Below are 12,369 nucleotides of genomic sequence, written 5' to 3'. Positions count from 1 at the left end.
TTCACTGTTCCCCCTAAGTGTAATTCTTATAACTGCCTAGGTTATAATAAGTTTTTAAGACTTACCAATGACCTCTTTTCTTAAAAGAGATACATATCATTTTAACTTATTGAATCTCTTTTAAAAAAGGTTGGTTTTTTGTTGTTGTTTTGTTTTGTTTTTCTTTTTTCCCTCTTTTTTAATTACCTTTTGATGATTCTCTTGAGTTCTGTGCTTGGACATCAAATTTTCAGTTCAGATCTGGTCTTTTCTTTACAAATGCTTGGAATTCTTCTATTTTGTTAAATTGCCATTCTTTCCCCTATAAGAATATAGTTAGTTTTGCTGGGTAGTTTATTATTGGTGGTAGACTGTAAACCTTAAAATTTCTTAGACTTGTGAATGTTGGAAATTTCACCATTGGAAGGTTTCATGCTTGGAGGGAATTTCCTACTGATAGTGGGAACTCTATTGGAATGTGAACCCCCTTGGCATGGGAGGTTCCTTCTCCTCCCTACTTGGGACTGCTTTAGGACAGAAACCTTTTGCTGAACAATGGAAAGGGCTTTGGCCTATGCTTAAGCATAGAACAGGAAGTTCTTTGAGTCATGATTGATTTTAGAATTGATACAATAGAGATACTTGGAATGACAGAACCAGGTCTTGGAACTTACAATCTCTACCCTACTCAGAGTAAAAGGATTTAGGAAGGGCTGCAGCAAGGATCAAGATTTAATTATTTGAGAATATGACCTTCAACAGACATGTGCAAAGGGGCAGACCTCTGGGCGGTCCTGGGTTAAGCTAGAGCCACCATTGGCACAGGGAAGACATGGACAGTGATTGGTAGATGTGAGAACTGAGGGGAGGGAACTTAGATGGTTTCCTTAAAGATAGCGGGGTCTGAGGAGGTAGAGGCCCCTGAGACTGTTTCTCCATTTTGGTCACGTGAGTGATAGGGACTGATCTCTCTTCTTTGCCTCAGCTATCTAAGGGCTTGGGCCTTTGGCCCAGCCTAAACAGAGGGGGTATTTAAGCCCTATTCCCTTCTCTCCCTCTCTCCCTCCATAAAACTCCATAAAAGGTTGACTGCTGACTTGAGTTTTCATTTAGGAATTACATAGCTGAATTCCTTGGTGACCTTAAATTAATATATATTAGTCTTTTAAAATGATATCCTTGTCACAAGACCTAGTTCTCTTGCTTTCTGGAATATCATATTCCATGCCTTTCAGTCCTTCAGTGTAGATGCAGTCAGATCCTGTGTTATCCTCACTGTGGTTCCATGGTACCTGAATGACTTCTTCTTGGCAGCCTGTAATATCTTTTCTTTGGTCTGATAGTTCTTGAATTTGGCTATAACATTTCTGGGTGTCAGTTGGGGATTAAGTACAGGAGGTGATCTGTGGATCCTTTCAATCTCCACTTTTCCCTCTTCTAGAATATCGGGGCAGTTTTCTTGAATAATTTCCTTTAGTTTTTTTGTTGAGGCCTTTTCTTTTGTCATGGTCTTCTGGTAGACCAATGATTCTTAAATTGTCTCTCCTTGAATATTTTCTAAATCCTCTGTTTTGTGAATGAGATGCTTCATATTTTCCTCAATTTTTTCATTCTTTTGGTTTTGTTTTAAAGTGTCCTGCTGCCTTGTGAAGTCACTTAATTCTAGTTGTATTCTGGTTCTTAAAGACTGGATTTCATCCCTGGCTTTTTGGTCATCCTTCTATTTCTGGTCTGATTTTCTTTGGAGGTCATCTTTCATCCTCTTTATCTTATCTTTCATCTCCTTTGCCTCATCTTTCATCTTCTTTACCTCATCTCTCATCTCCTTTGCCTTATCTTTCAACTTCTTTGCCTCATTTTCAAGCTGGTTGATTTTGACTTTCGAGACATTTTCTGTTTTCAGATGACTTATCTTAGTTTTTAAGTTATTTTCCCAATTGTCTTAAGCCTCTCTTAATTGTGTTTTGAATTGCATTTTGAGGTCTTCCAAAGCCTGTATCCAATTCGCTGGCATTTCTGATTTATCATTTGATGATCCCTCCTCCTCTGTTACGTTTCCTCTTTGTTCATTGCTTGTATAGAAGATGTCTATTGTAATTTCTTACTTCTTTTTCTGTTGTTTGTTCATATTTACCCCTTCTTTTCTCCCCATATTTGTCTGTGCTCTTGCTCCTCTCATTTTTTTGGTTTTGGGGTTTTCTGTCAGTCTCCCCTCTTGGAGCTTTGACAGAAGATCTCTCCCTGCAGTCTGTGGGGGAGGGGTGTTGAGTTTGACCTTCCCTGTCCTCTGGAGGCTTTTGATTGGATTAAAGTCCAGCAGTCTGTGGGGGAGGGTTGTTAGGGCTTGGGCTTCCCTGACCTCTGAAGGCTTTTGATGGGATTAAGTTCATCTGGGTTGGGCTGGATGTGCCTTGAGGCCAAAACCTCCTGGAAGGCTGGAGCAATATGGAGGGTCTCTGCTACTGTGACCAGGCTGCCTGCTCTTTGCTCCCTCTCCAGCTCCTTCCCCACTGTCTGTGTTTGATGCTTTGAGCCTGGCACAGCCCTGCCCACAAGGTACACCCTCCAGACAAGTGCCTTTGCCCGCTCAGAGATTCCCACTTTCTCTGGAGTCCTAGTGCTCTAGGTGGCGGGGAGGGGGTCCTAGGACCTTCCTTCTGCCTTCCCCTTAAACCTGACTGTTCTCGAATTCTGGCTTTTGGGGAGTATACCTTTTGATTTGAGTCCAGTAGAAGGATTCCTTGGCTCTGTCTTGTTAGGTTTGATTTTTAGTACCCTAGGAGCATTTAGTTTGTAATTGGTAAGGAAGGGTATTCAGATGTCTGAACTTTTGTTGCTTCAACGCCATGCCATCATCTTGACTCCGCCTCCCATGAGCTCTTATTATGTAATAGTGTGTCACATACTATGGTATGAATTCTTTTTCTGGTAAAGCCTAATATAAATAGTAATAAATCAGTATTTGTTCAAGGACTGCCTATACGTGGTCATTGAATACTGAATTATGTAACAAAGAAAGTAGGAAGGTTAATCATTTTTTTGAACATTGACTTTGGTAGCTATATAAAAAAGTTAAAGATCAGATGGTTACCGAGAAGAACAACTTTTAATGAATTTAGAACTGTGATCAACATAGTGAATAAACATGAATCAAAAAAGTAGGAACATAATATACACCCTACTGCCAGGGTATGATACACCTGAAACACATTTTCAGACATGGCTAGTGTAGTGATTTGTTTTGCTTGACTATGTAGATATATAATAAAAATATCTATTTTTTGAGGGTTTTTAAAAAATTGCTCATCACAGAAGTATTGAGGAAAGGATAGATTAATTTGAAAAATATTTGTCATTTTACCTCTTCCTTCTCCCTCACAAACTCCAGCTTAATAAATACCATTGCTGGGTATTGTTTTCCCCTTTTATATGTGGAGTGAAATTGAGTTCATTATTCTGTTGGAAAAAATCAAAGTTCAAAAGATTTTTAGTTTATAAGATAAAGAATCCAGCTCACCTAATTAAAAGGAAATCCTGTTCTGGTTATCTTTTATCTTGACTGCCTTTATAAACTTAATTTCAGCACTCATTTCTTGAAAAGAATGACTAATGTATTAATTGAAAATCTCTTAATAACAGATAAGTATCTTTATCTCAGTTAAATGCAGCTTAAGATTTATACTAAGACAAAGGTACACATTATAAACCATTTTAAAAAGTAGAAAATTAGTACGTATGGAAATGGACTTTCATACTTAAATGCAAGGCAAACAAAATCAGTCAAATCAGTGCTTAGATTTTTGTTTTAGTGATGCCTGTGTTGGCAGTGAAGAATTAAAATGCAAAAATGGAAATCATCTTTTATAGAGCCCCTTTCTATTTTATTTTCAACCTGATTTTGGCCTTTTATTATGGCTCAGTCTTATGGCTTTGAATTTGAAACCTTGAAATCAACTCCAAAATTATGAATTAATAGAAAACTATAATTTTATTTTTCTGGATAATAAGTTTTAAGAACGATTTTTATTGATACTTTTTTAAAAGCATTTTTTTGATGGGGTGGAATGCAACAACTATATTGAAGGAAAAGTGCAGTTAAATTACTCATAAGCTTGAAAGAATCTTGAGAGTATTTAGACACCTCCTCTCAAATGCTAGGTAGATTATCTTTAGATGTTGTAGTTATACAGGGTACAATGATCTTTGATTCACTGCAATAACTCCAAGGAACTAATATATCATTTGACAAAGTCCGACACCAGACATTTGATAAAACAGTAGAAGAAGGTTAATCAATGATATGTATATTTTGGGAGATTTTAAGTATTAAGTTATAATTTTGATCAAAGTGATATGTGCAATGTCTTTTATATTTTCCTTTTAAAAGGGGCACAGAATCTTAAAGTTGGAAAGGACCTCATAGACCAATCTAATCTAGGTCTTAAAATAATAGTTAACATTCATTTAGCACTTTAATGTTTATAAAAGGCTTTAGCTGTGTTATCTCATTTGTTCCTCACAATACCTTGTGAAGAAGTAGGAGCTGTTATTATCCTCTTTTGAGATATAGAAAATGAGTGTGAGGAATGAGAATGAAGAGACAGAATGAGGAAAACAGATGAGGAAACTGAAGTTGAGAGACATTGAGTGACTTAGTCACACAGCTAATAGTGGCGGGTCTTCTGAAACCAAGTTCAAAACTTTAACTACTATGCCCTCTGACTGTCTCTGCATCTACAGCAGGTGTCCCCAAACTTTTTACACAGGGGGCTAGTACACTGTCACTCAGACTTTTAGAGGGCTGGACTGTAAAAAAAACAAACTATGAACAAATCCCTATGCACACTGCACATATCTTATTTTAAAGTAAAACAAAACAAAACAAAATGAAATGAAACAAATGCAATATTTAAAATAAAGAACAAGTAAATTTAAATCAACAAACTGACCAGTATTTCAATGGGATCTATGGCCCTGCTTTTGGCTAATGTGATGGTCAATGTCCGGTTCCATATTTGTCACTGCTAGCTGTAACAAGTGATACAAGTGTGCATCAGTTAGTCTAGATCTGGTTGGAGATTTCAGATGTTTCCTTCTGGAAAAAGTCTGTTCACAGATATAAGTGTTGCCAAAGATAGTTGCCATTTTGAGTGCATGGTTCCTGAGATTAGGATATGTCTTAAAGAGGAGAGATACATAGAAATTAGGCAAGCTGCTTGAATTGAATGAGTCTTTCAGAGTCAAAATTCTGCAGTTCAGCCAGTTCCATTTGGTAAATTGTATCCACATTTTCAATGTCAATAGAAAATGGGTTAACAGAAAAGCTGTATGTCCTGTTCATGGAGATGAAGCTCTTTAAATCTGAATTGGAACTTCTTTTGTAACTTTTTCAGTGAATCTACACATCTTTCTTTTGGGAATGCAATCAAGGGTTTTTCCATTAACAGATTTTGAGTTAAGGGGGAGGTGGCAGAAATTTTCCTCCTTTACTTGTTTGATAAGAAAGCCTAATTTTATTTCAAATGCTTTCACATGTGATTGCATATCACCGATGGAGCCTCCCTTTTTCTTGAGGTCTGGTACTTCTTTGTTTTTTGAAAGCGTAAAAGCTGTAATCTGTGGAAGTAAGTCATAGAAATGTCTCAAAAGTTTGCCGCTCACCATGCTGATATCTTCCATTGTGCAGCCACATAACCCTTTGCACAATGCCTTGTTCTCCTTCAGTTACTCTCAGAACAAGGCACCACGCAAAGGATTAATGCACCGGAAGTAATACTGTATGTGAGTGAAACTGCGCTTTGTGGTGCCTCCACATGCAGTATTCCAGGAGCACCAATGAAAGAGGTGTCCCTTCCAGAAGTACAGTGGGGTCTGGATAAATGACCTCAGGGGGCCTCAGTTTGGGGACCCCTGATCTACAGCATGCCTTCTAGCTGACTCATCTGTAACATATACTAGCTGGCATCTAACCTTTGTTTGATGATCTCCAGTGAGGTAGAGCCTACTGCTGCCTGTGACAACCTATTCCAAATTTGGGTAGGGCTAATTCAAGGGCTCTTAGCCTTTTTTGGGTCATAGACTACTTTGACAATCTGATGAAGCTTAGAGAACCATTCTCAGTTAGCAAATATTCATGGATCCCTATGTTAAAAACACTTAATAGTGATCTAATTGTTAGGATTTTTTAAAAAGCAAACTCAAGTCTAAATCTGTTGCTCTACAACATACATTTATTGCACTTGCCTCTACCTTTTGTCTAAGCAGAACAAATCTAATCCATCTTCCACATTCAAGGTTTTCAGAAATGTTGAAGGAAATTATGTCATTTTTAAGTCTTTTCTCCAATTTAAACTTCAAGTAATTCTTTTTTTAAAAAAATAATTTATTTAGTAAATTTAGAACATTATTCCTTGGTTACAATAATCACATTATTTCCCTCCCACCCTTCCCGCAACCGATGTACAATTTCATTGGATATTATTTGTGTCCTTGATCAGAACCAATTTCCTGTTGTTGGTGTTTGCATTAGAATGTTCATTTAGAGTCTACCTCCCCAGCCATATCCCCTCGACCCATGTATTCAAGCAGTTGTTTTTCTTCTGTGTTTCTACTCCCACAGTTTTTCCTTTGAATGTGGATAGTGGTTTTTCTTGTAGATTCCTCCAAGTTGTTCAGGATCACTGCATTGCCATTCATGGAGAAGTCCATTACATTCGATTGTACCACAGTGTATCAGTCTCTGTGTACAATGTTCTCCTGGTTCTGCTCCTCTCACTCTGCATCAATTCCTGGAGATTGGTCCAGCTCACATGGAATTCCTCCACTTTATTATTCCTTTGAGCACAATAATGTTCCATCACCAACATATACCACAGTTTGTTCAGCCATTCCCGAACTGGAGGGCATCCCCTCATTTTCCAATTTTTTACCTCCACAAAGAGCACAGCTATGAATATTCTTTTACATGTCTTTTTCCTTATTATCTCTTTGGGGTTCAAACCCAGCAGTGCTATGGCTGGGTCAAAGGGCAAACAATCTTTTATAGCCCTTTGGGCATAGTTCCAAATTGCCCTCCAGAATGGTTGGATCATTTCACAGCTCCACCAGCAATGCATTAATGTCCCAACTTTGCCACATTCCCTCCAACATTCATTACTTCCCTTTGCTGTCATGTTAGCTAATCTGCTAGGTGTGAGGTGATAAATAATAAAATAAAAGGTTTGGACTAAATTGATAAGAGTGTGGTTGCTAGGAATTATTACTCAATCCAAGTAAATGTTTATGGCTAATTTATTTACAAAAAGAGAAAGAGTGAAAGTAAGAAAATCAGAGAGAGTAGATATTTACTCCAGCCTGGTCTGAACCAGGGAGGACTTCAGAGGCCCCCAGCAAAGGGGGACCAGAGTTAATTAAACAAAGGTTTTGGCCACAAAGCCTCTCCCAAGTGGGATGTCTCTCCAGTCTAGTCCCTCCAGAAAATCAGGGAAGAAGTCAACCTTTTCACTCACCCATGTGGTAGTTCTAGGGGAAAATAGAAGTGGTCCTCAGCCAGAGCTCCTCCAGGGTAAAGTTGAAGGAGCAAGACCTTCTCACAAGAAGTTCTTGGCATTTTTAAAGACCTTTCCTTTAGTCACTTTCTGTGCCTTCTTTCCACTTTTACGTTGACCAATTATAGTTTTGCTTAGGACTGTCCAAGGGGCAGTCAGTGGGTTCTAATCTGTCACCTACTTTCACACACGTGGGTCACAGACCTCCCCCACTTAAGGATAAGTAGGTGTAATACTCTTCTGGTGATTAAATCTAAAAACGGGCAGGGGAGAGTTAATTCCATCTTCACAGGTTGTATATAAAGGAGCTAGACTGTGCTGACTTCCCTTCTCCAGTTATCCTAGGACCACTCTATTTCATTCTTTTCACCTACCTGTACCTATTTCAAGATTCTAGCATCCCTTTTGTGCATGCTATAGTATTTAACTTAGTATTGGTATGGAATTGCCTTGGCTTGGTGTGGAAGTACATATAGATGATTTTCTTTATTGTAGAAGTTAATGGCACATTTTTAGTTTTGTTATTGTTTAAGCATTTTTAATCATTTTCATCATATTCAATTCTTAGTATGACCCCCTTTGGGGTATTTTCTTGGCAAAAATACAGAAGTGTTTTGCCATTTCCTTCTCTAGCTCATTTAACAGATGAGGAAACTGAAGCAAAGAAGGTTAAGTTACTTGTCCAGGGTCCCATAGCTAATAAGTATCTGAGGTTCAATTTGGATTTGGATCTTCCTTGCTCTAGGCCAAGAACTCTATCCACTTTGCTATGTAGCTGTCCATAGGATTTTACCTGTTTGAATTCTCTTGATTTCATTGAGTGTCCTAGCTAAAATCTTCACCTGCTTCACCATGGACATTTTTAATTAGCTCTTGATAAAGTTTTGCTAACTCTTAGTGATCAATACATTGCTTTTTGACTACTTATATACTGTCTTAATAATTTGTTCTAGAGTTTTGCTAGTAATAGAAAACAAGATTTCTGATATGTTCTTTTTCCTCTAGATTTTTGAAAAGTGGAATATTTGCTTCAGTCCTGAGAATATTACTCTTCTATCAAATCTTTCAGAAAGTGATGGCATACAGTTTTTCACTTGTTTATTTGGGTTTATGTTTTGGGTTTTAGTTTTTATAAGATGAACAATACAGAAATATGTTTTGTGTGATAATGCTTGTATAATCCAGATCAAGTCGCCTACCAGAACTGGGAGGGAGAAGGGAAAGGAGGGAGGGAGATAAATTCAGTCATACAACTTAGAAAAACTTATGTAGAAATTTGTTATTGCATGTAACTGATAAAAAAATAAAAACAAATTAAAAAAGAAATAAAAAAAAGAAAGTGAAGATAGTGGCTCATTACTTACATATCTCAATTTTCATTACTTTGAGATCTAGTTGTCTAGGTATCGTGGCCTAAACTCATTGAAGGCAGCTAGATCCCATTTGACAACCTGCTCATTTATATTGTTTTTTTATTACATAATATTTTTGTTCTGATTTTAGACCAAAGATCATTCCCTTTGGAAGAGAAAATAGATGCAAAATAAGAGTTAAATCATTTGGCCTATATCTGTTATTATAATCCATAGACCCTGAACAGCAGTCCTTACTTGAGCACTAAAATTCTTCTAAAAGTGGCAAGAATATTTAAATAGTTACTATTTGCATGAATTATTTTCATTGTGTTTAGGGGACAGTGATGTGGTTCAGTGGATTGAGAGCCAACTATAAAGACAGGAGGTCTTGGGCTCAAATCTGGCCTCATTTTCCTGACTTTGTGACCCTGGTGTGTCACTCAAACCCCTACTGCCTAGCCTTTACCACTCTTACCTTGGAACCAATATACAGTATTGATTCTAAGATGGAAAGGTAAAGGCTTAAAAAAAGAAATATGGCAAGACTGGTTATAATACTCTAGACATTGTAGAACCTCAAAAAACCTCCCCAAGCCCTCTACATATAAAGAAATACATGATAATCCCTGCTCTTCTCCTTTCTCTTGACTTGTCAATAGTTACAACAAATTATATTGTCCTATACATAGATTGCATGAAAAAAATGATCCTTCTGATACCATTTATGGATAAAAGCCTTGATAAAATATATCAGATCAGAGACTTTAGTAGGAGCTAACCATGTAAGTTTGTGGGAAGAATTAGGGTGTGCTATGAACTAGAAAAGCCCCTTGCAGTGGACCAGATTTGAGATCTTAGAAAGATGGTGTGCAAGACCTTCTTTCCAGAGCAGCATAGCTGATCCTGTGGTAGGGTGAGGGCTAGTTAGGAAGTCAGGCATAGGCACCTTGGAATAAGAGACTTGGGTTATAATGAACATTTCTGTGTTCTTTTTAAGTGTGTTTATTTTTTATTCCCTTTTCACAATAAAGTACTTTTGAAAAACTACATCTGACCCTAGGCACTGTCAGAAGAGAAGGGAGAGAGTGTACTCAGTTTGAGCAGGAAGAGATTGGTGATGGTGCTAGTGATGCAGTGAAGCAGGAACTGAAAGGAAAGTGTTACGCTGGGATGTGTGGTTTGCAGAGTTGAGTCCCTTTCTGTAGAAGGCTGTTTCCACAGATATTTAAAGGTAAATCTATATCAGAATGAAGCCTGCTACTCCCTCCAGTTTGAGAGAATGATGGCCTGAAAAGGCAGAGGTTGTTTTTTGTACAAAACCTGGGCATAAATTAGTTTTTCCTGACTATATTATATGAGAGGGAGTAGATGATGAAAGGAAAGAGTATATGGTCCTGGAAATAAAATTGAATATTAAAAAAAAAAGTAGATGTATAGTTTTCATTCTTGAGTGATGTTTTTTTGAAGAGTAGCCATTTATGGTCATGCCTAGTTCAATGTGTTGTAATCATTATTTTTTAAATGTGATACAATTGTATCAAATGATGGGAAGAGCACTGGGCTTATAGGAATTAAGACAAATGGTTACTACCCCTGACTCCCTAGCTACCGACCTTGTGATTGTTGTTTAACTTGCATGTATCTCAGTTTCTCAGTTTCAAACGATCTCCAAGAACTTTTCAGCTCTACAATTCTATTATTCTGTGTGACTTTCATGGGATTATTTTCCATAAAGGTCCTGCCAAATGCAAAGAAATATTTTGGGGCCTTCAGAGCTAATAGTAATACCATGTTAAGATAAAAATACTTTGGAGACTGTTAATTTATAATTTTTATTAGTTAGTAAAAGCAGGGTAGAGAGAGAAAAGGCACATAGTCAAATGATTGGTCACCTTGCTAACCTGAGCTCACTGCATATCCTGTTCACTCTGGCTCTTGCTGATAGCCAAGTGAATAACACCAAATGTCTGAACCCATAGTTTCTCTTGTACTGAGCAGATGGTGACAGCCGCTCATAAGTAGGGTAAAATTAACTTTCTCATGATGGTTTAATCTTAACAACCAAGAACTTTTGAAGAGGTTTATTAATAACATAAATTTCAAATTGTTTTTTTAATGTGTGATAACGAATATTAACAAAGCAATTAGTTTTGCTTAAAGAAGGTATTTTAGGTTTGATTTTGGGGAAAAAGCCCCAAAACTTTCCACCAGTTAAGTTCAGAATAGACTCCTTTGTGAGATTGTGGGTTTCTATTTCATTGGAGGTCCTCAAGGAAAGACTGAATGACCATTTGTTGGAGAACATTGTAAAAAGGATTCCTTTTCAGGTCTAAGGGACCTGAAATCTCTAGGGACCATTGGTGTCCCTTTTAATTATAAAATTCTGGTATTCTTTGATAAGGGAAAAACTTTTTAACAATTAAAGTTGTACTGAAATAGAGAAAGCTGCCTTGCTCAATGTAGTGAAGCTCTGTCACTATAGGCCTTCAAAGAATAAATGATCTAGTAGTAGTGTTTTCCAACTCTGAGATTGTAGGAATCTCAGAATTTTATGCATTCTGTAAGATTTGTATGAATTATATAATTCTAAAATATAATGGTAAATAAAAGTGAGACATGGCTCTCAAGGAGTTTACAGAGAATTGGTATATACATGTGAATTCAGAAAGTAAAGTGTTGTAGAAAACAGGCTGAATCTGGAGCATTGAAGTTGAATTTGTACCTCAGATCTGCTGTTTACTATTTTTTAAAATGTTTTCCTTCTGTCTTGGAATCAATACTATGCATTGTTTCCATGTCAGAAAAGTGGTAAGAGCTAGGTAGTTGGGGTTAAGTAATTGTCCAGGGTCACCCAACTAGAAAGTATCTCATGTCAAATTTGAACCTAGGATTCCTCCCCCTCCCCCTCACTTCCCCATCCTCAGGCCTGGCTGTCTATCCACTAAACCTGTTATTTACCTCATCTTGGGCAAGTCAGCTTAATCTCTCTCATCTTTGGTTTTCTTACCTGTGAAATAAAGGGTTTGGACTGAAGACCTTTATAGCTTCAAATCTATGTACAAATTACTAATGCAAAATGCAGCATATATATACCTAGTAGTACAAATAAAGTAAGAGTTCCGAAGAAGGAAAAATCTTAGAGGCCAGCTAACAGATAGACAAGCTGTCTTTTACTTCTTTGTATTTACTTCACACAGTTCTTCCTTTCATATAGTAGTTGTTCAGTAATATGTGTTAATATTGTCATCTATAGTACCATAACTTCTTTTTCTAAGGTTTGCTAAGATAATTCAGCCTGAGTTTGACTCACTCCAGAGATCAGAAAACTGAAATGGTTCCCCTTCCCTCACTCTCCTAGGTGAGAACCTGGCCTATTATTATACTGAAAATATTGAGGCCATTAACCTAGAGTTTCCTCTCCTCCCCTCCACATCACCCTTTTACCTTCATATCACATGAAGAGGTAACTCTTCTCTTTGGTAAAGCCA

General features: G+C 37.2%; 1 protein-coding gene across 6 annotated transcripts in view; it reads left to right on the top strand.

Moving 5' to 3' along the window:
• Positions 1–12,369, top strand: part of CCDC138 (coiled-coil domain containing 138) — a 76,362-nt gene that overhangs the window by 43,664 nt on the left and 20,329 nt on the right. Inside the window, exon 14 of one of the 6 annotated variants that reach the window (XM_007501214.3) lies at positions 8,532–9,158. The exons of the other annotated variants lie outside the window; for them this stretch is intronic. Within the exon in view, the coding sequence (XP_007501276.2) occupies positions 8,532–8,539 (8 nt within the window). The 3' untranslated portion in view covers positions 8,540–9,158. Of the gene's footprint in view, positions 1–8,531; positions 9,159–12,369 lie in introns of those variants that run through there. 6 annotated transcript variants of the gene reach the window in all.

The sequence above is a fragment of the Monodelphis domestica genome, chromosome 8 (assembly GCF_027887165.1).
Source record: "Monodelphis domestica isolate mMonDom1 chromosome 8, mMonDom1.pri, whole genome shotgun sequence".
Taxonomy (NCBI): domain Eukaryota; kingdom Metazoa; phylum Chordata; class Mammalia; order Didelphimorphia; family Didelphidae; genus Monodelphis; species Monodelphis domestica.
The sequence above is the reverse complement of the archived record's forward strand: the minus strand, read 5'-3'. Positions and strand labels throughout refer to the sequence as shown.